Raw genomic sequence first — 25,230 nt, 5'->3', positions numbered from 1 at the left:
GTCCAGAGCTATGGGCAACTCATTGAAAGCAGTTACACAAATATCATGTAGTCTCATGAGGACTTTGAAGATCAGAGGTACAACCCTGCCACTTAAGTCTTTATGGGATTCTTCAAGAATAATGTGTTCTAAAGGGAGATGAAGACCTATAAATACCTATTACTAATGAAAAAGCCTCAGGTACAGAAAGCACATTGAAACTGGTTGGATTTGGGGTTTTTCTGTTTGTTGGGGTTTTTTTTTGGGGGGGGGGGGGGGGGTGTTGTGGTTGGTTTTTTTTTGGTTTGGTTTTGGTTTTTTTGTTTGGTTGGTTTTTTTAAGGGGGCTATTTGCATCCTCTAGGGAAAAAAAATAAAATTAGAAAGCCAAAAAAATTGGTTTTAGGATATCCTGCCATATAAGGCCCTCTTAAAGATCTTCTACTCTTCACTAAGAAATGCTTTCACCAAAGCAATAATCAGTCAAACTGAGGAACTATTAACATGATCAGAAAGATTTCTGTGCTCCCCCTGGAAACAAAGATGAATGGGACATCGGTTTTTATTCCTTATGACTTGCTCCTTTAGAAAATACTGTCAAATGCCAGCTTGCCACACAGCATTAAGTTGTCTCTTAACAGAAGATTTTGCAAGGCATCAAAACAGCTTTAAATAATGTTTTGCTTAATGCAAGACCATACTAACATGTCTATCTGCTGCAGAAGCAGTGCCATCCCATGCTTATTATCTGTGTTATTTGTTAGCAGCACTGTCACTTAAGGGTTGAATCAGAACTTAGTCAGCAAACAGGGCAGCAGCCCCAGGTCAGTTCTGCCTCTTGAGATTTGCAAGGAAATTTGGGGATTTTTATTGCATCCAGGTTTTGTGCCACAAAGACGTACATCTGGCTGTGTTACAAGCTTTGTTACTCACATGAATGCTCAACTGTTTTCTTGGACCCATACAGACTCCACGGATCTCTCTATTTAATATGCATTCTGACAACAGGAATAAAGTCGGTGCAGCCAGAAGCATCCACATGCAAGACAGACATCTTTAAAGCACCATATGTTTCTGCTGAAGAAGTCTCCCATTGTCAAAAAACTTTTGAGATCCCCGGGTATCAGACTGCCTTCTTAACTTGTTTTCTTCTTCTTTCAGACGGTGCAGAAATTGCCATCACGCATTGCCCGCCATTTTTTTTATTTCCTATGATCCTAATGAATTTTTACAAAGTTAGCAACCCCCAAGGAAGTTTAAATATACACATGCTTGACATTTATTACTCCAAATCACACCATGTCCTTTTATTTGAAAGCCTAAAAAGCATGCTCGGTAGTATCACCAAAAAATTCAACATTCTGCTCACAGGCACAATACTCTGATATCAAGGTGACAAACTCCATAAGACAAGTCAAGTCAGGACTGAAAACCCTGTGACAAGCATTTCACACATGCTTTTAGATTATTTTATTCTCTTTTTACTAGAAAGACATAACAGCTTAGTAGAAGTGATGCAGGAAATTGAATTGAACATACCTGCCAATGCTGAGTCACGGCATTCCACACTCCCACTTTCCCTGTATGGCTTGTAGCCACCAACTGGTTGCCAATGAAGAAGAGAGCATCTACAGGGACTCCAAGACTGAACACTCCTACAAAAAATGAAGAGTCTATGAAGCTCATCTAAAACAAAGAGAAAAAAACCAGTAACAATGGAATCTCTCCACTATTATCATGTCACATTTATTACAGTAGCAAGTAAAAGAACAGCCAAAACTGGGTTTGCAGCGTGCTAGGTTCAAGCAGCAAACCGGGTCCCATTAAATGAAATGGCAGTGCGATGCCATCTCTGCTGATGCAATCATTACTAGGGAAGGCTAAAGGAGGCAAGAGAAGAAAGAGTCCATGTGAAATATGCATTCCAAGTTCTCAAATGGCTTTATACATCCTAAGGTATTAAAAAATAAATAAATAAAAATCCTATTACAGCAAGCAGGATTTTTTTGGTTGGTTTGTGTTTGTGTTTGGTTTCTTTTTTAATCTGACCATTAAGCAGAAATTTCATGGGGTTTTCTAGACAGAGTAATTTATGCCATACTAGTCTGCAATAACCTTTTAAAGTATTATAAGTTCTCACCTTTTTTTTTTTTTTTTCTTTTTAAAGTCCAATCAAACAGATGTAGTCTGAAAACACATTTTAGAAACTAAATACAGCTACAAAGCCTCATCCTTACTCCCGGAAAAAGACTGAACAACCCCAATGTGACAGTACTTGAATACATTTAAATTTCTCTCTTAGTAGAAATACTTGAACCCAGAAAAATAAGCAGCCTGCAAAAGCCTATTTCTTTTTTTTCTCTTTTCATCTCCAGATCTTTTAAGTTTGGTTACAGTCCACGAGTAGGGAGTACAGGCTATTAAAAATTGAAACTATAAAGGGAACCAGTTTCACCAATCATCACATACTATTCAAAATCTGGAAGATAAGACTTACCAGCAAATGCTGGCCTTCCAAGTAAAGCAAATGTGGCATCAAGACCATTTCACTTAATAAAAACCAAAACATTGCAGACCATGACAAGCATTGATGACTACGGTTACAATGGACCTTAACATCTGAGCTTTTCCACAAAATCTGTCCTTCTTTAGAGCTTCCTAGTCTCATCATAGATCCAATATGAGTATTTTTAATTGAACTGCAAGCTTGGATAGCATACTGCATTTTGTACTATTTGTTGTACCCCGTATTTAGAAGTTACAGCAAACTAAAAAGGTCTGAGATCATTTCCAAGTTTGCCAGCTATGAAGTCCAGCAAACTGTCCCTGTAAGTAACTCAGTTTGTAAGTAATTCCAGGCTAAGTTTTACTGGGGGTAGATTACATGACTGAGTGCCAAACTTCACTCAGAAGTTTCCTGTTCCACACTGCTCACTCTACATATTTATATTACTCCTCACTAATATATTTCAACTGCAGCAGACACATGTATTCAAAACAAGAGTATCCAATAGCTGGAAAAATTCCCAACATCATTTTGGACAAATTCAAATGACCAGAGTGACATTCCAACCAAGAAGCAGCTCTCTGTAACACCCCAAGAAGGAACCTTAGGAAGCTCAATATATATTTATGTTTTAATTAGGATGTTAAACTGTTTTCCAGGGCACAGTACAATCATTTGATGCAGATGAGATTCAGCAGTACAGGGCACATGAAAAAGGCAATAATAAAAAATCCACAGAAACAACTAGAATTGATTACTCCAGAGAAGGATGAGGTTCAAGGAAATCAAGGAAGACAGCTTGGATGGTCTGGAGGAATTTGAAGTGTCACTTCTGCTTAGGCTCAACAATCTTGAGAACCATCCACAGGGGAGACAATGCTATACGTAATGACAGGCTCTTGTCTTAGGGGTCCCTCTCAGTAAAATACTGCTTACAGCAGCCATCCAGCAGCAGTGTCTTATGTAACTAATATTGAAAGGAAAGAGAACGCTCTGGGAGAGCTCTATCACAAAGACGCCAGCCCGCACAATTTTCTAAGGATGGTGTTGTCAGGCCCCAATGACTGGTTGGAACAAGTAATTTCTTTGAAAAGATGATAGCAATGTACTATATCTTTAACATAAAGCAAGACTGCAAGCATTTGCACAAAGAAACAAGACAGCTATATTCAAGTTATTACTATTTAACACAAGCATATTTTAGTTTTTTTTTAAAATCAAGCGGCATGACCTATTATCCAAAAGAGGAACAGTACATTTTGTTCCATGTTAGTCGGACTAAAGATTCAATCCTGAAGGCACTTTCCCTCTGCTCTTGCTGGCCCCAAGTGGCATTTCCTTTGTTTCATAAAGTCCCTTCAATGCAGAAAACAGCCTGTTTAGCAAAAATGCTTCCTTCAGTTTTGTTGCCGTGTTCAGTTGTGGACTGAGTTATCAGTCTTATGACGTTGGCATATTTTAGAGGTTTCATTTGAAGTAAAAGCCCACTTATGATTTTTGCCTCTCTTTGCACTTCATTTCCAAAAATCCAAGGTGTTGCTTCACGTATCTTATTGCAAATCCCAAGAAAACACAAGCAGCTAAGTCAAACCAGAAAACGCCGGAGGAATGTAATAGCATAGTGCTTATAGCAATGCCTATTACAGGAGTACAGCTGTCACACTAACTCTTCCCTGCCTTTAAGATTTGGTAAAGGAGAGCATAACAGAAGAAAACGTTTCTCAAATACAATATTTACTCCCTGTTTAATAGAGATATTTCACATTCAACTGTCAGACACACAGTGGAGTTTTTCTTTTTTTTCTTCCGAATACAATGGAACCTCCTTTTCTGTTTTGCTGACCATGATTACGCACAACAACTCTACGAGTCACATGAGTGACAAGTAAAAGAGCAGTATACAGCTGCATTATCTCATGCAAGACCTTAGCCTTTCCCCATCTTCAAATCTAACTTGGTGCTTCCACTCATTCAAGAATAAAAAAAAGCAACAGCCATTAACATAGCTAGAAATTGCCTAAGCATCTTTCAAGTAAGTTCTTCCTTTAAAGGCATAAGGATCAAAATTTGAATTTGATCATTTTGACTTTAATTAATGACCACATTACTTCTCATGACTTCAACTATGGTGATACATCTAACAACGAATCAACTCAGTGTAAAGTTTCAGAGAAAAGCAGCCACATAAGTGGATTGCTGTCATACTTTGTTAGAAATATCCACCGCCAGAGGAAACAGACATTACTGTCATAACAGTGGTGATTCAAACACCAGGGATTAGGCTAGAGGAAGTTCCTAATAACGTTCCCTTCACTGCCTCCCAAACTTGCCCTGTATTTGAAGAATAGCAAGTCAGACAAGCCATCACATCAGTACCAAGGAATATTTACTTCTGAAAATGTCTTCTTGCTATTTCTAAACCCTCCTTAATTGTGTGTACGTCAGTGCCAAGGCGTACAAACAGTAATGTCAACCAGAAAAGGAAAGTCAAAAGAAAGCATCCCCCCTGCGATAATCAAGGCTGACAAACTGGTAACAACAGATGAGGAGAAAGCTGAGGTACTCAACTTTTTTGCCACAGTCCTCACAGGCAAGCTCTCTCCTCACACCTCGAGTGGATGAATTGCAAGGCAGGGACTGGGGGAGAAAAGTCCCTCCCAGTCAGTGTAAGAGAAGATGAGGTTTGTGACCACCTGAGGAACCTGAACATACAGAAATCTATGGGACCTGATGAGATGCATCCCAGAGTCCCGAGGCAACTGGCTGAGTTGCCAAGCCACTCTCCATCATATTTGAAAAGTCACAGCAGACAGGTGAAGTCCCCAGTGACTAGAAAAAGAGAAACACCACATCCATTTTTAAAAAGGGTAGAAAAGAGGACCCTGGGAACTACCATCCTGTCAGCCTCACCTGTGCCTAGGAAGATGATGGAACAGATCCTCCTTGAAGCTATGCTAAGGCACATGGAGGACAGGGAGGTGACTCGAGATAGACAGCATGACTTCACCAAGGGCAAGCCCTGCCTGACTAACCTAGTGGCCTTCTATGATGAAGTGACTACATCAGTGCACAAGGGAAGAGCTATAGATGTCATCTGTCTGGACTTCTGTATGGCCTTTGACACAGTCCCCCACAACATTCTTGTCTCTGAATTGGAGAGGTATGGATTTGATGGGTGGACTGTTTGGTGGATGAGGAATTAGTTGGATGGTGGCATCCAGAGCGTAGTGGTCAACGGCTCTCAGTGTCCAGATGGAGATCTGTGACAAGTGGTGTCCCCCAAGGGTCCGTATTGGGACCAGTACTGAAGAAATCTTGTTAGGTTATACAGAGAAAAAATTAGGAAGGCAAAAGCCCAGCTGGAACTCAACCTGGCCATTAATATAAGGGACAACAAAAAACATTTTTATAAATACATCAACAAAAAGAGAGCCAGGAAGAATCTCCATCCCTTACCAGATGCGGGAGGAAACATTGCGACCAAGGACGAGGAGAAGGCTGAGATACTTAATGCCTTCTTTGCCTCTGTCTTCAATAGTCAGACCAGCTACCCCCAGGGTGTACAGCCTCCTGGGCTGGAAGATAAGGATGGAGAGCAGAACAACCCCCCAGTAATCTAGGAGGAAGTAGTTAATGATTTGCTTATGCACCTGGACACGCATAAATCCATGGGGCCGGATGGGATTCACCCAAGGGTACTCAGAGAGCTGGCAGGAGAGCTCACCAAGCCTCTCTCCATCATCTATCAACAATCCTGGTCAACAGGAGAGGTACCAGATGACTGGAGGGTGGCCAATGTGACACCTATCTACAAGAAGGGCCGGAAGGAGGATTCGGGGAACTATATGCCTGTCAGCCTGACCTCGGTACCGGGAAAGATCATGGAGAGGATCATCTTGAGTGAGATCTCATGGCAAGTGCAGGGCAGCCGAGGGATCAGGGACAGCCAGCATGGGTTTATGAAAGGGAGGTCCTGCTTAACCAACGTGATCTCTTTCTATGACCACGTGACCTGCCTTCTCGATGCAGGGAAGGCTGCTACAATGGAGTAGCTTCTCCATTGTCTACCTGGAGAAGCTGGTGAATCATGGCATAGAGAGGTGTACTCTTTGCTGGGTAAAAAACTGGCTGGATGGCCGTGCCCAGAGAGTTGTGATTAATGGGGTGAAATCCAGTTGGCGGCCAGTCACCAGTGGTGTCCCTCAGGACTCAGTTTTGGGGCCAGTATTGCTTAATATCCTTATTGATGATCTGGATAAAGGGATTGAGTGCACCCTCAGGAAGTTTGCAGATGACACCAACCTAAGTAGGAGTGTTGATCTGCTTGAGGGTCGGAAGGCTCTACAGAGGGACCTGGACAGGTTGGATCAATGGGCCAAGGCCAATGGGATGAGGTTTAATAAGGCCAAGTGCCGGGTCCTGCATTTCGGTCACAACAACCCCAGGTAATGCTACAGGCTCGGGGAAGAGTGGCTGGAAAGCTGCCCAGCAGAAAAGGACCTGAGGATATTGGTGGACAGCCGGCTTAACATGAGCCAGCAGTGTGCCCAGGTGGCCAAGAAGGCCAACGGCATCCTGGCCTGTATCAGGAATAGCGTGGCCAGCAGGAGTAGGGAAGCGATTGTGCCTCTGTACTTGGCCCTGGTGAGGCTTCACCTTGAGTGCTGTGTTCAGTTCTGGGCCCCTCTCTACAAGAAGGACATTGAGCTGCTGGAGCGTGTCCAGAGGAGAGCCACCAAGCTGGTGAGGGGTCTAGAGAACATGTCATATGAGGAGAGGCTGAGGGAACTGGGCATCTTTAGTTTGGAGAAGAGGAGGCTGAGGGGAGACCTCATTGCCCTCTACAACTACCCGAAAGGAGGTTGTAGAGAGGTGGGTGTTGGCCTCTTCTCCCAAGCAAATAATGACAGGACCAGAGGAAATGGTGTAAAGTTGCAGCAGGGGAGGTTTAGATTAGATATTAGGAAGAATTACTTTACCGAGAGGGTGGTCAGGCACTGGAATGGCCTGCCCAGGGAGGTGGTGGAGTCGCCATCCCTGGAGGTATTTAAGAAACGTGTAGATGTGGCACTTCAGGGCATGCTCTAGTGCCCGAGATTGTGAGTGGGTGTGGTGTGTGGTTGTGGGTGTTTGTTTTGGTTTGGTTTTGGTGTTTGGTGTTGGGTTTTTTTGGGGTTTGTTTTTTTTTTTGTTGTTGGTTGGACTCGATGATCTCAAAGGTCCCTTCCAACCAAGATGATTCTGTGATTCTGTAATAACTTCACCAATGACATAGACAGTGGGATCAAGTGCACCCTCAGCAAGTTTACAAACAACACCAAGCTGAGTGGTGCAGTTAACACGCCCGAGGGACGCAATGGCATCCAAAAGGACCTGGACAGGCTTGAGAATTGGGCCCACGTGAACGTCATGAGGTTCACCAAGAGCAAGTGCAAGGCGTTGCACCTGGGTCAGGGCAACCCCCAGTATCAAGACAGGCTGCAGGATGAAGGGATTGTGAGTAGCCCTGCTGAGAAGGACCTGAGCATACTGGTGGATGAAAAGCTGGGCACGAGCCAAAAATGTGCACTTGCAGTCCAGAAAACCAAAAGAAGCATCAAAAGAAGCATGGCCAGCAGGTCAAGGGAGGTGATTCTGCCCCTCTACTCTGCTTTGGTGAGACCTCACCTGGAGTACTGCATCCAGCTCTAGAGCCCTCAGCATGGGAATGACAGGGTCCTGTTGGAGTGAGTCCACAGGAGGGCCACAAAAACGATCAGAGGGATGGAGCACCTCTACTATGAGGACAGGCTGAGAGAGTTGGGATTGTTCAGCCTGGAGAAGAGAAGGCTCCAGGGAGACCTTATTGCGGCCTTTCAGTAGTTCAAGGGGGCCTACAGGAAAGATAGGGACAAACTTTTTAGCAGGGCCTGTTGTGATAGGACAAAAGGTAATGGCTTTAAACTAAAAGAGGGAAGATTTAGACTAGATATAAGGAAGAAAATTTTTACAATGAGGGTGGTGAAACACTGCAACAGGCTGCCCAGAGAGGTGGTAGATATACCATCCCTGGAAACATTCAAAGTGAAGTTGGACAGGGCTCTGAGCAACCTGATCTAAGTTGATGATGTCCCCTGCTCATTGCAGGAAGGTTGGACTAGATGACCTTTAAAGGTCCCTTCCAACCCAAACTATTCTGTGATTCTAATTCCTGTATGCTTAGGGCAGTAAAGTGTGCTTTTCCCCTACCGATTTATAAAATGAAGAAATTTTCAACTTCCAAATTTCATTTATGAACTACATTTGACAGAACTGAAACATTTTAATTATCTCTGTGTAAAAATATTACTTTAATAAGGCAAATGAAAGAAAAGAGCAGAATCTCTCAGTATCTCTAGCCCTCCACCTGAGAAACTTAGTTCCTTTGTGCTATGGCCTAGATTCGAATGCAAGTCCAGGGAAAAGTCTAACTCTAATTTGCATCTTCAGACAAAAACTCAAGCTGAACCGAACACTATTAGTTAGTATCTGTTCAGTAATCAGGCTACTATTTTATTATTCATCTTTTTGTTTTTGAGAAAGGACTCCTCTAGCATGACAGAGAAGTAAGTTAATATGCTCCAATACGTTGCTTACTATAGCTTGTTTTAACACTTTATGACACTGATTACCAAACACTGCTAATCATACATACCTTAAAAATAAGAATGGTTTTCTTTCTGGTTAAACACACTCAAAAATTAAAAACCCAAGCAATTATAGTTACCGATTTCACTGCCACTACCACCATCTTGAATGCTCCACAAGATTATGCTACTCTCTGAGGCAACTGCAACCATCTTATCCTTGTCTCCATGAGGTCCTCCAACCACCTTAGCGTTGAGAGCCACTCGCTCAATTGTCCAATCCAGATAGGGACTTGTGAACACCTGCTGCCACCCAGATGATTCTTTAATTCTGGAAGGGAAAAGGAGGGAACAGGGAGCAGAGGTTAGAGATTCAGACACAGACATCTCAGTCTAAGCCTGAACCAATGTGGGCCATCCAGACAAAAGTTTGGGCTAGTTAAAATGCTAGAGGACGAGGTTCAGCATAAGACTTTAGAAGAAATCTCTATTCATTTCTGGAGGCAAGGTGTCTTATATACCATGTAAGACAATCATGCTGAAGGATAAAGCTGTGCTATCTAGTCACATTTTCTGTTTATGGTATACTATAAACAGACATCCTGGAGTGCATCAAGAGTGTGGCAAGTCGAGGAAGGTCATCTTCCCCCTCTACTCTGCCCTGGTGAGGCCCCATCTGGAGTACTATGTCCAGTTCTGGGCTCCCAAGTTCAAGAAGGACGGGGAACTGCTGGAGAGGGTACAGCAAAAGGCTACAAAGATGATTAGAGGACTAGAACATCTTATGAGGAAAGCCTGAGGGACTTGGGTCTTTTTAGTCTGGAGAAGAGAAGGCTGAGGGGGGATCCGATCAACGCCTATAAATACTTAAAGGGTGGGTGTCAAGAGGATGGGGCCAGTCTTTTTTCAGTGGTGCCCAGCGACAGAACAAGAGGTAACGGGCACAAACTTGAACGTAGGAAGTTCCATCTAAACATGAGAAGGAACTTCTTTACTTTGAGGGTGGCAAAGCACTGCAACAGGCTGCCCAGAGGATGTGGTGGAGTCTCTGTCTCTGGAGATATTCAAAACCCACCTGGACACGTTCCTGTGCAACCTGCTCTGGCAGGGGGGTTGGACTAGATGATCTCAGAGGTCCCTTCCAACCCCATATCATCTGTGATTCTGTGGCTATATGCTGTATTTTTAGAGAATCATTTGCCTGTGCAATTTTAAAGACTTACATGATACCAGAAAAGCACAATTTATCTGATTTCATTTTAGGCAATAATTTAGATACTTTGCAACTGAGCTAGAGCACAGTAAATCTAAGCAGTTAAATTATATAAATGTTAACATGGAAAGCAGAAACATATCTATAGTATTTTTTGCCATGGTTGCCATTCTTTCAATTCAGCATTGCATCCCACCTGGAGATGAAGCCACCACAGATCACTGTGCTCTACCCATACAGCATGCAGAAGAAATTGTACTGAAGTGACTTAAGAACAGGACTGAAATATCCATAAGCCTTTAAATGCAACGACGACATTCTCACAAGATTAATTATCAAGTTTTGAAGACTTCTGCCATACTTCAAAGGGAAAAAAAATACTTTCTTTAGGATGCACTGTGCTTGCTGTAGCTTTTTACTAAAATAATTATCTCAAGTATTTAAATAATTTCTTTTCCAAGTGGCACAAAAGAAAGTCACAAAACCAAATATCTGAATGTATTTCATTTCTTACTGCATGGCATTCACTGTCCAGTCCACTACAAACTGCCACTTTGAAAAGTGATTCTGGCAAAAATGCTGATGTTCAGTTGTTACATTAAGATAATCCTGACAAGAATCTTAAAAATCACATTGCTTGACTGCAGCATAGTAGTATAAGCAACGATATATAATAATTTTGGGGTAGAAGAAAGTAGCTCTAAGTTTATGTTGTCTTCTGAAACACTAGATATTCAAAAAGTCTGGGCAAATTCACTTAGACAGGTACTAAGATACAGCAGAGAGGAGAAAAAACTGTTACCAAAGCTGTATAAGAGCAGAATGGAGGAGGGAAAATTCCACCATTGTATTCCTAGAGTTCCTCCAAGTTCCAGAAGAAAAAAAAAAAACTCAAATCAAGACAAGACTGCTACCTTGAGTCACTGTGAAGAAAAGCAGGATTTTACATTGGCATATTGACCTGTGGCCTCTTTCAGCAACCATTCAAGTCTGACATGCTTCACCAAAAGCATCAGTAATGACTTAAGTTCAATGGTAACAAATCTCATTAAGTAGATTTCCAAAGAGGCAGAATCTTTCACTTAAGTGAGCTAGCATCCAAGGAAAACAGTAAGAAATAAAATCCTAAGGAGGGAACAATTAGCACAAAGACAATTGCAAATCATTGCCTCTTTCTCCAGTCAGATCCTATTAAGCGTAATTAAAAACAAGAACATTAAGTAGAGCAAGAGAAGCCACATTTAGTACAAATTACAGCAAAACAAATCGCAGTGGTGAATACAAGAGACAAGTTAGATGTGATTTAAGTTACAAAGTCTAACCAAGTAAATTAGTATTCTATATAGCGAAAAAGGCAGCAAACTATTGCTTCAGCTTGGCAGTAAAGAAAAAAGCTATGTACATTGTACTCTTTACTCTGCCTTCTGTTTCTGAACCAAAAGCAAACACTGCTGTTGTAGTGTGGAAACAGCTCGTTAAAACATTACTTTTCACTGAAAAGACAGCCGCCAATTAAATGAAGACTACGAGATTTGAACCAAGAACAGCTTCTGTAATATGAAGATGTTACTTCATCTGATCTTAAAAAATAGCCAGTTTGTTTACAAGACACTTAAAGACATTTTTTAGCCATCCAGGTGAAGTAGCAATTGTTTAACACTTCTGCTAAGCCAAAAAACCTGAAGTTTAAGAAGGGTACATCACTTATGTAGCCAAAATCCATTAACTGTTTCAAGTTCTTTGACAGTCTAACTTCACAGACTGTCTTCAAACCCATATAGTAGGAAGAACTTTTAAAATTAATATTTCCTTTAAAAGCCTGCTTTAAAACAGGCTTTTGAAGTGGTTAAACTGGAGTCCATTACTTTTGCAATGGCATTAAGAATTGACATCAAAGCAGCAAAATTTGAATTCCTATGAAGCAGTTTATTTGCATGAGCAAAAGTGGCAACTTATATTTATGGGAGCAGACTGAAAGCATGTGATCTACTGGCATTTCAGAGTAAAGCAAGCTTTTTGGCTTTGGTCATAAAAAATTATCATATCTGTTTTAGATTCCTGTAACCTGACAAGCAACTATATTCATACCTGTAGCAAACAGCAAAGTGGGCATAGGCAGCTACTATCCAATTGTGATGGCCAGCTACTATTAGGACTTTCCGTGGGTCCACGGGAAATCCTAAGAACAACAACAAAGCTAAAGTCAGTCAAGTCATGGGTATTAGAAGATGAGCAGAGACACATAGAACAAGAAAGAGCTCTCTGCTATGATACGCAACAGAAACTTTAATAATGAAGTTACTCAAGAAACATTTTCAGCTAGATTCTAGTTAGCAATATTACTCCTCACAATCCTACAACTATTAAAAGTCTTACATGGAAAGAAGACATTTCACCTCAGTCACTACAATGCAAAATGTTTACAAGGAGAAAGAGGGAAGTACATGCCTCAGTTTTAAAGCCTGCCAAATTGGTAAAAATTTGAGGATTGTTACCAAATAAGAAACAACGTTTTCTTTTGTAACAGTTCTGTCCAAATGGTTGGTGCAACCCTGTATAATTTTTCCAGATTGTTAAACTGGAACTTCCAGTATCTCAGAATACCTATAGCTCCTCCATTTATTATCTACTGGGAGCATACCTGTTTCTGATTTATAACTAAATTAGGTTTGGCAGAAGCGTTGGATGTTACTGGAAATCAGTGGTTATGGTACTTCCCTGAATTAGATCTCAGCCTTGATATACTACAGAACTAATGCCTAAAGACTGCATCTTCTATCTCGTTTTCCCTAAGACTGGCCTCTTCCAAGCCTGCAGCAACTAACAAAGAAAAATCAGCAATTCATATCCAAGGCTTATTTTTATATTTCCTGGATATAGATTCACCTTTTAACATACTTTAGATTTTCCTAACACTGCTACAATTTACATGATTATAGCAGAAATATGACATTTCTAACAGCATCATTTTGCTTGCAAAGTCAAAAGCTTGAAAATGACAGAATTCAAGTCTGTCTTTATTTACAGTTTTTATGTTTTATATGGAAAGTACTCTGTATAGTCGAACAACTGAAGACTACCTTTACTCTAAAGATTCAACTCTTGCAGGGCAAGAGAGGCACCAGGAGCAAGAATGAGGTGCAAGAGCAGGAAGGAGGTACTGAACAAAGACCAAAGATACTCTGGTCTGTCTGGTTTTTATCGTGGCTTTAGTACAGTGTAAGGTATTTGTCTAAGGGCCATACTAAGACTGCACTAAGAACTTTGATTTGCCTTTCTCTCAGCTTCATGTCTTGACTGCGCAGCAGTGAGCCTTAAATACTGTATAGGAAGGGAGTAATATTTAAGTAAGTGTTCAGCAATTTAATATCAGACAAACAGAATAACAGACTGAAACCAGAAATGGGAACTCGGTTTTTATTTCCCAGTGACAATCATCTTTGCAATTTGTTTTGGTTTTAAAACTGACATTCCTTACCTAGCCTGACTGTACCTTCCCCAGTACCACCAAGTGTAGGTTGGACACCACCTCCATGACTCTCACTCTCAGAGCAGTTTTGACCAGTTCTAACATCAGCTGGTGGCCCAGCAGTATTATTTATTTTACGGTTGGGAATGCCTATAAAAAAACAAGAGAGATGTTTTGTCCCACTCTAAACTTTAGCAATATAATGGATATCCATTCACTGTCAAAATACAGGATTAATACTTGTACATTTTGATCTGAAGTCTAAACTGCTATATGAATCAGGCAATATCTTAACACTGAAACAGAAAATGCTTTTGCTCTCTACCTTCACATGCACAATTTAAGGAACTATCTTCAGAAAACTTGTCAACAATTGACTAGATATCCCCTAGACTTCAGGTTAACATATCAACTGTGTTCATCTCTACAGAGAAGTAAAAATCTAACAAGTACTCATATTGTTAAGGAAAGCTCATTTGTGCTGATTTGTCATCTACATATGAGCACCCAAAGTAACTGTACCTTCAGAAAGAAGAAAGCACTCCATGCTGATAACATTTAACTGAAGTGTACTTGAAGAACCTCTACTGTAGTCTACTACCAAACACAGCCTGCTTAGTATTAATATGCTACCCCCCCTGCCCAGTACTCTAAATATGCCATTTCATACAGTATGCAGATAAAAGCCTTGTTTTTGAATCAGAATGATGTTAAATTCAATCATTCATCTTAATCTTTCCATAGGAAAGCCTCCTCTGGACAGTCTGACAGCTAGAATAACTACCTCAGCCAATCACCCCCACAAACTAAAGCAGTAAGTGACCGCAAGCAACATCAGACCATGAATACAAAAATACCTGGAGGAGGCAGGTAGCCATGAAAAAGGACACTTCCACAAGATGAGCGTTCCAGTTCTTCACATAGTAGCAATCTTCTCACTAAGGATGAAAAAAAATATGACCATAGCTTTCACTTCCCAGGAAATATTACATTATTTCAAATAATCTTTTGTACCAATAAGTTTGAAAATCTTCAGGGTTACAACTGCCCAGGACTTGTAAGTGTGTCATTGAGATGACTTCATACTTAAAAAAGAAAAGAAATTACCTAATGGAGTGATTCCATAGAATTCAGCTTCATGCCTGAGAACATTGATACTCACTCCCCTAGAGAAATAAAAAACAAAACAAAAAACCCAACAAAAACCACAAGAACAGAGCGAGTCAATACTTTGAATATAAATACTTGCATATAAATACATATTATACCACGTGAAAGTCAAGCTACCGGTTTACAGAATTACCATCAAATGCAATTAATATGCTGATGTTTGAGATTTCAAAGTGATCTTAATATTATTATCTTTCATTAAAATAAGGATACAGAACGAATAAAGAAATGCATTGCCAAAGTTATTTAAATTACAAGAATCCACTAACAAAATATAATGTTACCATTTCTGCCTCCACCATACCATACATATGCTCTAGACATGTCACCAGATCTACCAGGGAGCCGAGTCATATACTAGGCACTGAACTAGCTGAGTAAAACTGAACAATCTTCATTTGAAAAAGTTTTCTAATGCATCTGATCAAACTAATTTTCACTTGAAGTAATTAGAACTTCTTACCGTAAGTCTAGCTCCTTTGTGCGAAGAAAATTTAAAATGGGTGCAAATGCTGCTGGATCTCGATCAATAAATATCTGCACAGAAAAATCACTGTACTTTTAGAATTATTATGGAGCAACCACCAATTAAAATGCTTTTTTTATGCTCAGCATAGGAAAGAGGAGTTGAAGATGAGGCAGTCAGCAGACAAACATAACTCAAAGTTTCTGGACTACTCCTTTGCTCTCATTATTCTTCTACCATCCACTATTTCAACATTCTTAAAAGACATATATACAAACACAGCTACAAATAGGTGGTACTTAATAAACGTATTCTTTAAGTTTTAGAGTCTCTACAAAGGTCAATGGACTCTCATTTTCTATTGTGTTCAGAATGCAGTAAATGTCATAAGATCAAGTTTAGACTTTTTTAATTAAGTCAATTGCCATTACAACTACCTCTATGCTTTTAGCAAAGTACTTGGGTGCCTTACTATCACTCAACAACACTGATATGCTTAAATGGTGAACTATAGTTACAGCATCTACACAGACCGAAATGGCCATTTGGCTATATTTATTTGCCATCAAAAGCTATATTTCCATGTCAGGATTACTCAACTACATATGCAATACTGTCTAATGAAAATGACTCCTCCCTCTGCAATACAGCAATTAGCAGTTCTTCCTGTTTAAAAAGTACAGTTTCTGTCTCTGAATTGTCTGTACAATGCAGAATGAGCACAAAAAAATGCACATCATTCCAATCTCATTTATCTTGGAATGAAGATGAGAACGAAGAAATCCGGAGATGTCACTGATTTTCACGAAAGTTTGGAGACCATGATGTTCAAGTAGTTACATCTGTGAGACCTTTACTCTGTCCTAAAAATCTTTAAAACTTCACTAAACATAACTAAATTAAATATTTCCAGTCATTCTCCCACTCAATCTCATGAACAGTATTGCAACTAGGCCTTGAGATTATAAGAGTGTATTTTGTATCGAATCTAACACAACAAAAGGGAAATATATGGTGACATTTTGAAATTATTTCAAAGTCCTCTATTTTCCTCCTGTTAAAATGAGTGACAAAACATGAAAAAAAGGTCAAGTCCAATTGAACATTACTCCTCATGGACTCTGAAGCAAAGATGGTACTGTCACAGCATTTTAAAAGTAGGCTTCTGCAACACTACTATTAGGGGTTATATAATACGACAGTGACAGAGAAAATACCGGCAAAAGCCAAACCAAGTTTTTAAAAGCCCAGGAATGCAAATGTTTTTAATTCATCTGGCCATTTGTTTTCCACGCTTTTAAGCAGAGCTGACTCGGGCAGTGTAACTCCCATTGGCACCCACAGCAAATACCCTTTAGGAGAGGACCTAACTGAAAGCATAACATCAAATTAACTGTTATCACTAGATTTATTACTTACAGCACCAGTTTCATCCTTTAGCGTTGAAATTCTTCCACTCAGTAAACTGAAAAACAGGAAATCTTTGTTAGATGTCCCCCAGAAATGTACTAACACAAATACAAGACGCAACACTCTCAATCAGTTTGCTCTATTTGTGTATCGTAGATTGCATTTTGGTAAAACTGTAGAGCTGAGCAAAGAAAACTGCCTAAGCAAGGCAGAATGCTGGTGAGGGTGAAGTATCTCTCCTGAACAAAGGAGCAGTGCATGCACACCTGAGGAAAGGTTAAGAACTGCATCATAAGGACCTTCAGATTCCCAGAGAAAACAGACACAAGGTCCAGCCTGAATAGATGGAAAAATTTTCCCAGGCACCCAGAGGGTTACATAGTTTGTTACAATCTTGTAAATCAGTAAAAGCTGTTGAAGTAAAAAGGAAGAATAAACAATCCATTCTGCAAGGACTTACTGGGCAAGAATGGGGTGGATAAGTTTTTACACCATTTTACTTCAAAGTTTCTCTGCCATCATATCAAAGTACTTTTGCTCCAGACCAGTAGAAAACACAACGCCAAGACCTTGTTTTACAGATACGAAGCAAACTAATGCCAACAGTTTTATTTCAAGATTCCGAACGAGTCTGGATGGCAATTACCTCGGAGATTTTCCAGTATTGGATGACTTTCAGAACAGCCTCCTTATACAGTATATTTAGTGTTGAGAGATTGGGGAATAAGCAAGGGACTTCCTCCGCATGCCTTTCCTTCCATGCCTCAAAGAAGGTGACATTTCCCTGGCACTCCATTTATCTGAACATTTTGGTAAAACAGGAGCAGGTAATGCTGCCTGTCTATGTCAGCTGCCAGGCTTTTATTGGGAAAGAAGTCTAGAGTACAAAACCTAAACATAAGGAATCAAAACTGCCAACCTTTAGGTCTTTTTTTATGTGTTTGGGATTAAATGGGGTGATAGAGGTACTGTAACCACAGCACAAAATTACTAGGGTACAAACAGTAAGCAGCACAACCCACAGCAGTAGTTAGAGTTAGCAGAAAGATGCTCAATAATTCAACAGCTCAATACCACAAGTTAAAGTCCTCAAAACTTGACTAACCTCAAGGTACAATAGTAATTCAAAAAATATTAAAGGCAGTGCTACCTCACATGGTCAGTAAGATCACATGTGCCAATATAGTAATAAAGTCAGCGGCATCTCCCTTTCCTGCAGACTTGGAGCGTTAGTTCCACAACACTCCATCTAAAAAGTGACAACTCTTCAGCACATATAAATAGCCATAGCACCATTCAAGATAGAAGATGCCTTTTGGATAACAGCTTATTTCAAATTAATCTGTCTCGTTGCTTGAGACAGAGAAAAAGCATTAAGGAATAAAGACACTATTTACAGCATAAATTAAGAATTGAGAACATATATAAGTATTTTAATGACTGTTAATTTGTCTTTATTTAATGTAATAATATATTACAAATACCTGGAAAAAAAGGAGTCTGGAATCCACATTAGTGTTTGTCTTGAAGTGCTGAACCTAGGAAACCGAAGTTACAAGTTTAGAATCATCTGTAAAATTGGAAGGAAGCCTGCTTTATCAAAATTATTTTATTTGTCCTAAAAAACTGGTATCAAGCAGGTTTGGGAAGTTGAGATCATTTAAACATGCACAAAGTCAAAGAGGTTGCAGATTCTTTGCAAAGATTGCCCTTAAGCAGGACCGTCCGGAAACCCCCAAAGTGTCATTCTTTTCATGTTTGTAACACACTGTCCCAAACATTCTACATTTTCTGGTTCTCACACTTTGTCAACATTAATGCTTAAAAAAACCCCACCACACACACAGAAAACACCACACACAAGAACCAATCACTAAAACATTAAGTTTATCAACAATGCGCTACATTTGACTTTAACTGCATGTTACTCTTACTTAGGACTCAAAGGCTGCTACGTTGTACACTGCAAAAGACTACAATGAGCTCAAGTTAATATTTTACAGTAACCTTAATCATTTGCCATTTTGCTATTCGGGCCCTCTTAGAGAAGGCCAATAACAGTTAGAAGGAGAAAGAAATTACTTCGAATCATATTATGAAATAATAAAAATTAAAGTATTATTTATGATGCCAGACGGTATTTTACATAATAAATAACTAGGAACTCTTTTGTACTACTTCCGGTTTTGATTTAACATGAAGGAAGACAACTGCACTGGCAACTCGGACAATGAGTTCATGCTCTGCATCAGCTCTCTGACTGCACAGATCCTCTTGCCAGTACCGCAACTAAGAAGCCTTGGGTGACCACTTCATTAACAGAAATCGAAAAACGCAAAAGTAAAATTCCATGGCAGCTTTCCATATAGTACAGGAACACATTACAAAATATTTTTGTACTTGATTGTAATTTATCTAGTTTTGACTTCTTGTATTTTCCAGTTTTGGAGAAAAAAAAAAAAAAAAAGATGCAAACAAAAAGCATTACTGTATACCCTCTAAGAGGCAGAAACACAAAGAAACACAAAGACTATATGGAACTACCATCCCACATAAAAGGTGGATTGTGTAGCTGCTCACTGCAAGCATAACAATGACAAATCTGTTCTTAACAGAAAATCTACAGTATCTGCGTTCTAAGCACAAATGTGCACAAAGTCTTTTCTAAAAAATAAATAAATAAAAAAGATTAAAGAGAATCAAAGCAGTTTGCTATCTAAATGGAAAGTAACTTCTAAGTATATTTGCAGTTTTGTATAGCTTTTCTCATCAGTAACACAGATCACTACCCTTCTCTACTTTAAGAGCAAGGGATGATTCATTTAATTGTATTACAGTATGTGCATAATAAAAAACAATGACTTACATTAATTTTATCCAAGATTAACCAAGACACTGCTTGTAACTATGGGGACAGATGCAGGACCACCAGTTAGCCCTTTTAAAGGTCTTCACAAGCTAAAGACTTTTTTTTGATACTTTAAATATTTTACAATTTTCAGTTATTTTTGTGTTTTTAGAAAAAAAAATAGGAGAAAAAAAACACAGAGGACTTACGGTTTCCCAGGAAGGTGTGTATAGGTACAAAGATATGGAAAAAGTACTAGAACCACAGCTAAATGACATTTTCTGCAACACTGAATGATAAATGCTAAATTAATCCTGAAGTAGTAAAGTCTAATGTGACCATGAAGACATTCAGGATCTTTGAACAGATGTTTAAGAATTCAATCGTACTATCTCCTCAATACACTACAGCACAATTTCTCACCTGGAAGCATGCTTGCATTTAGGCACGTGAGTGACAGTCAACTATTCAGAGGTGTCAAGATTGAAGTTTTGCTGGTGTTTCGACCAGCTGGGTTTCACTTTAGCATTTCCGAAGTCAGCTAAAGAGCTTAGTAGCAAAATGTTTGGGAGTAGAAGACTAGTGCCAAAGAAGGCGACTTCCAGAAAAACAAGCTACAAAATAAGGAGGACAGGAAAGACAGCCATCGACTGATTCCATGTTTGTCTCCTTGTAATTTTATCGGTGGGTTTAGATAGCATACAGATTTTCTGTTTGTGATTTAGTGCTATGGTACCAGTTTGGTAAGCAATACCTCACACTAACATATACTTTAGAACTTTTAATACCTATACATTATGTAAACAACGAGACAGACTGTTCCTTTCCAGGATGCAGAAAGAAGCTTAGCTAGCAACATTTACATGTATCAGTGCATCTGCAGCTCCATGCAGCCAACGTGCAGTGGTCAGATAGATATTGTATTAAGGAAAATTAGGCAACCCCAGTGCAATATCCTCAACACTCTTAAACTGGTGGCAGCCTACAGTTATTTTAAAGAATATATAGGTAACTGGAAACAGACACAGTAAGCATCAGTTATAAAACAACCCTTTTCATAATCAGTTGTGCTTGTAGAGTTATCCTATAAACAGAAGGAGATAAAGGGACAAGAGAATTCACTAAATCTGTCACAGTAATTTCTGTGAATGTTAATTTGCAAGAGGCTTGTGCTGCCATCAAAAGAATCCACAAAAGCTGAGACCAGAAACTGTTGAAAGCAAATTCCACAACAGAGAAGATCTGGCAGTCCCACAGAGCAGTGGGAACCTCGCGTCACAACATTCAAACCTCAAGTCTCTGTACTAGATAATCCAAAGTATAACTGCTTTAAGAGACAGAGGAGAGCGCCAATTTCCTATTCTCATACAACTCTACAAACAAAACTAAGAGTTTCAGGGTAACAGGAACTAATGAAGAGGAGGAAACATGTATCGTATCCCACACTCCCCCATTTGCTGTCCAGATCATCCACTTCACTGTCAGCTTTGAGTCGCCTGCCTTTGAAAGCTGAAAAGCCTGGCTCAGATATATTTTTCCAAATATGGGCGCTACAAGGGAAATTGAGCTTGCAAAAGTACCTCTTGCACAGAGGTACTGTTGCACATTGTCTCCCTATTAAAAGGGAAATATCCATCTTCTTAGGTTATACAGAGAAAAAAAATAGGGAAGGCAAAAGCCCAGCTGGAACTCAACCTGGCCATTAATATAAGGGACAACAAAAAACGTTTTTATAAATACATCAACAAAAAGAGAGCCAGGGAGAATCTCCATCCCTTACCAGATGCGGGAGGAAACATTGTGACCAAGGACGAGGAGAAGGCTGAGATACTTAATGCCTTCTTTGCCTCTGTCTTCAATAGTCAGACCAGCTACCCCCAGGGTGTACAGCCTCCTGGGCCGGAAGATAAGGATGGAGAGCAGAACAACCCCACCATAATCCAGGAGGAAGTAGTTAATGATCTGCTTATGCACCTAGACATGTATAAGTCTATGGGGCCAGATGGGATTCACCCAAGGGTATTCAGAGAGCTGGCGGGAGAGCTCACCAAGCCTCTCTCTATCATTTATCAACAATCCTGGTCAACAGGAGAGGTACCAGATGACTGGAGGGTGGCCAATGTGACACCTATCTACAAGAAGGGCCGGAAGGAGGATTCGGGGAACTATATGCCTGTCAGCCTGACCTCGGTACCGGGAAAGATCATGGAGAGGATCATCTTGAGTGAGATCTCACGGCAAGTGCAGGGTAGCCGAGGGATCAGGGACAGCCAGCACGGGTTTATGAAAGGGAGGTCCTGCTTAACCAACGTGATCTCTTTCTATGACCACGTGACCCGCCTTCTCGATGTGGGGAAGGCTGCGGTCATTGTCTACCTGGACTTTGGTAAGGCCTTTGACACCGTCCCCCACAGCGTTCTCCTGGAGAAGCTGGTGAATCATGGCATAGAGAGGTGTACTCTTTGCTGGGTAAAAAACTGGCTGGATGGCCGTGCCCAGAGAGTTGTGATTAATGGGGTGAAATCCAGTTGGCGGCCAGTCACCAGTGGTGTCCCTCAGGGCTCAGTTTTGGGGCCAGTATTGCTTAATATCCTTATTGATGATCTGGATAAAGGGATTGAGTGCACCCTCAGGAAGTTTGCAGATGACACCAAGCTAGGTAGGAGTGTTGATCTGCTTGAGGGTCGGAAGGCTCTACAGAGGGACCTGGACAGGTTGGATCAATGGGCCAAGGCCAATGGGATGAAGTTTAATAAGGCCAAGTGCCGGGTCCTGCATTTCGGTCACAACAACCCCAGGTAATGCTACAGGCTCGGGGAAGAGTGGCTGGAAAGCTGCCCAGCAGAAAAGGACCTGAGGATATTGGTGGACAGCCGGCCTAACATGAGCCAGCAGTGTGCCCAGGTGGCCAAGAAGGCCAACGGCATCCTGGCCTGTATCAGGAATAGCGTGGCCAGCAGGAGTAGGGAAGCGATCGTGCCTCTGTACTTGGCCCTGGTGAGGCTTCACCTTGAGTACTGTGTTCAGTTGTGGGCCCCTCTCTACAAGAAGGACATTGAGCTGCTGGAGCATGTCCAGAGGAGAGCCACCAAGCTGGTGAGGGGTCTAGAGAACATGTCATATGAGGAGAGGCTGAGGGAACTGGGCATCTTTAGTTTGGAGAAGAGGAGGCTGAGGAGAGACCTCATTGCCCTCTACAACTACCTGAAAGGAGGTTGTAGAGAGGTGGGTGTTGGCCTCTTCTCCCAAGCAAATAATGACAGGACCACAGGAAATGGTGTAAAGTTGCAGCAGGGGAGGTTTAGATTAGATATTAGGAAGAATTACTTTACCGAGAGGGTGGTCAGGCACTGGAATGGCCTGCCCAGGGAGGTGGTGGAGTCGCCATCCCTGGAGGTATTTAAGAAACGTGTAGATGTGGCACTTCAGGGCATGCTCTAGTGCCCGAGATTGTTAGGTTGGGTGTTTTGTGTTTGGTGTTCTGTTGGTGTGGTGGGGGTTTTTGGGGTTTTTTTTTGTTTGTTTTTTTTTTTTTGCATATAGTTGGACTCGATGATCTCAAAGGTCCCTTCCAACCATGAAGATTCTGTGATTCCATGTACACATTTCCTACTCCTTACCTCCAAGTGGTACCTGTTGACTAGAATCTGGACCTTCAACTAGAAATTAAATACATACAGTTGTTAGTTTGCCTTATTCTTCATACTTTTCTGTGTAGATAAGCCCTCTGAAGATGTGTATTTCTTCCCTAACTCACACCCTATACACACCCTCTGATCTCTGCAAAGGCCTTTAATAAGTAAGATTTATTTAAAATTATGAGACAGAAGGACCTTTGTGATTCCACTTGTAATAAAAACCTAAAAGATGAACTGGCATGTAATTTCAAAGGCAGAATTCACTGGAAAACCTTATTCAGTGTAACACGAAATCTGGTCCAAGCTAACATCAAAGCTATCTTGAAAACATCATTACAGGTGAGTTTTGCTTATGCAAGTTACAATCAGGTTCTCTGGGCTAAACCAGGTTCTTAATGTCTTATTCTAACAAAGGAATTCTGCACTGATTTTTATGGCATCCTCCTTTAAGAAAGGCAGCAACATACAATTTAGTTACAAGAACAAGTTCATCTTTTGGATAATGCAAGAAAATTCTTAAAATAGTAGTAATAGTTCTTACTACTTATAGCTGGTTTCACGTTGCGCGCAGGCTCAGGGAGACACATTACTTCAGTTTCCACTAGCTACGGTAATCTGAATGATTTCACGCCTGAGCATTTTGACAGGAACATTTGCACTATTTATTACACAGATTCTGACCACAGCTGTCCCGCAATTCTCTCTCGCAGCCTGCCAAAATGTCCATGTATGCCATCTTCCACACTTCCAGCGTACATTCAAATAGAATACAGTTCTTTATTCTGGCCGATTGCAGCAGTATCATATCAGCCTTTTTAATACCTTAGTCCCTGAGGCTGCTAGACAGACTGATTACTAGAAGCCTAAGGATCTGATGGCGAAGCAAAGCTCTCTGCCCTCTTCTCCTGAAGAAGCAGTATACCCAGGGAGCCCATAAAACACGTTACTGGAGCACCTATCTAGAATCCCCAGACACTGCACTCTGGCTCCATGCAGGACTGCCAGCACTTCCCGCATTAGGTGCCCCCGGCTGAGCCCGCCTGCGATATGCTGGGGGAAGCTTTATTCAGCCTCCCCCCCTCAGAGGCAGCACCTCGTCCGGGACACGGAGCCCCGCCCGACGGGTCCCTGGCGAGTCGGCACCGCAGCGCGCCCGGGCCAGACGGACTGCGGGACCAGCCTGCCACCGGCACGGTGGGGCACCGCCTCCCTTCGGGGAGATCCCCGTGCAGGGGCCGGCCGCACGGAGCGCGGCTCCCTCCTCACTCCAGTGCCCTCCGGTACGCGCCGGCCGCCACCCACCGCCCCGCGGGGCCCACAGCGCCCCCCCCACCCCCCGCCAGGGGCCCGGGGCCTGTGCCCCTCTGCCCGCGGCAGCCCCCGCACCCTCGGCTCACCTGGTGCCGCCCACGTTGAGCTGGATGATCTCCCCGCTCCCGGCGCCGGCGAAGCCTCCGCCGTTCCCCGCCATCTTCCCCGCCGCCTGCTCCGGCCGGCGCCCGCCGCCGCCTCCCGCCGCCGCCTCCGGAACCTCGGGGTCCAGGGAAGCAGCGGCGGGGCAAGGGGAAGGCGGCGGCGGGGAAGGCGGCGGATCGGCCAGCGGGCCCGCGCAGCCCTCTGCGGCCGATGACGGGCAAGGCAGGGACAGCGTCCGGCCGGGCTACGGCCCCACGGGCTCCCCGCCGCTCAGGCCCGGCAGGGCCGCGCCGCCTCCCCGCTGCGAGCGGAAAATGCCATGGCAACGCGACAGCACCTGGAGGAGGGGGGCCGGCGCGGGCCAAAACGCCTCGAACCGTTCGCGAAAGGGGGTCGGCTGCTTAGCGGCGGGGACCCCCCCGCCCGCGGCGGTGGCGGCTGGAGCAGGGGGCGGGGAGTAGGTCAACGCCTCTCGGGGGAAGGGACGCGCCCGGAAGGGGCCGGGTGCGCT

General features: G+C 42.0%; 1 protein-coding gene across 1 annotated transcript in view; it reads right to left on the bottom strand.

The window, feature by feature from the left end:
- KCTD3 (potassium channel tetramerization domain containing 3) overlaps positions 1–24,774 on the bottom strand; it is a 34,664-nt gene extending 9,890 nt beyond the window's left edge. Inside the window, exons 1-10 of the mRNA XM_074166656.1 lie at positions 24,701–24,774; positions 18,302–18,355; positions 16,827–16,872; positions 15,405–15,478; positions 14,879–14,937; positions 14,629–14,709; positions 13,781–13,921; positions 12,391–12,481; positions 9,230–9,420; positions 1,518–1,633 (exon numbers count right to left, since the gene is read on the bottom strand). Coding sequence (XP_074022757.1) covers positions 1,518–1,633; positions 9,230–9,420; positions 12,391–12,481; positions 13,781–13,921; positions 14,629–14,709; positions 14,879–14,937; positions 15,405–15,478; positions 16,827–16,872; positions 18,302–18,355; positions 24,701–24,774 — 927 coding nt within the window. The remainder of the gene's footprint in view (positions 1–1,517; positions 1,634–9,229; positions 9,421–12,390; positions 12,482–13,780; positions 13,922–14,628; positions 14,710–14,878; positions 14,938–15,404; positions 15,479–16,826; positions 16,873–18,301; positions 18,356–24,700) is intronic.
- Between the last annotated feature and the right edge of the window lie 456 nt (positions 24,775–25,230).

This window comes from Numenius arquata, chromosome 2 (genome assembly GCF_964106895.1).
Source record: "Numenius arquata chromosome 2, bNumArq3.hap1.1, whole genome shotgun sequence".
Lineage (NCBI taxonomy): Eukaryota > Metazoa > Chordata > Aves > Charadriiformes > Scolopacidae > Numenius > Numenius arquata.
The sequence above is the reverse complement of the archived record's forward strand: the minus strand, read 5'-3'. Positions and strand labels throughout refer to the sequence as shown.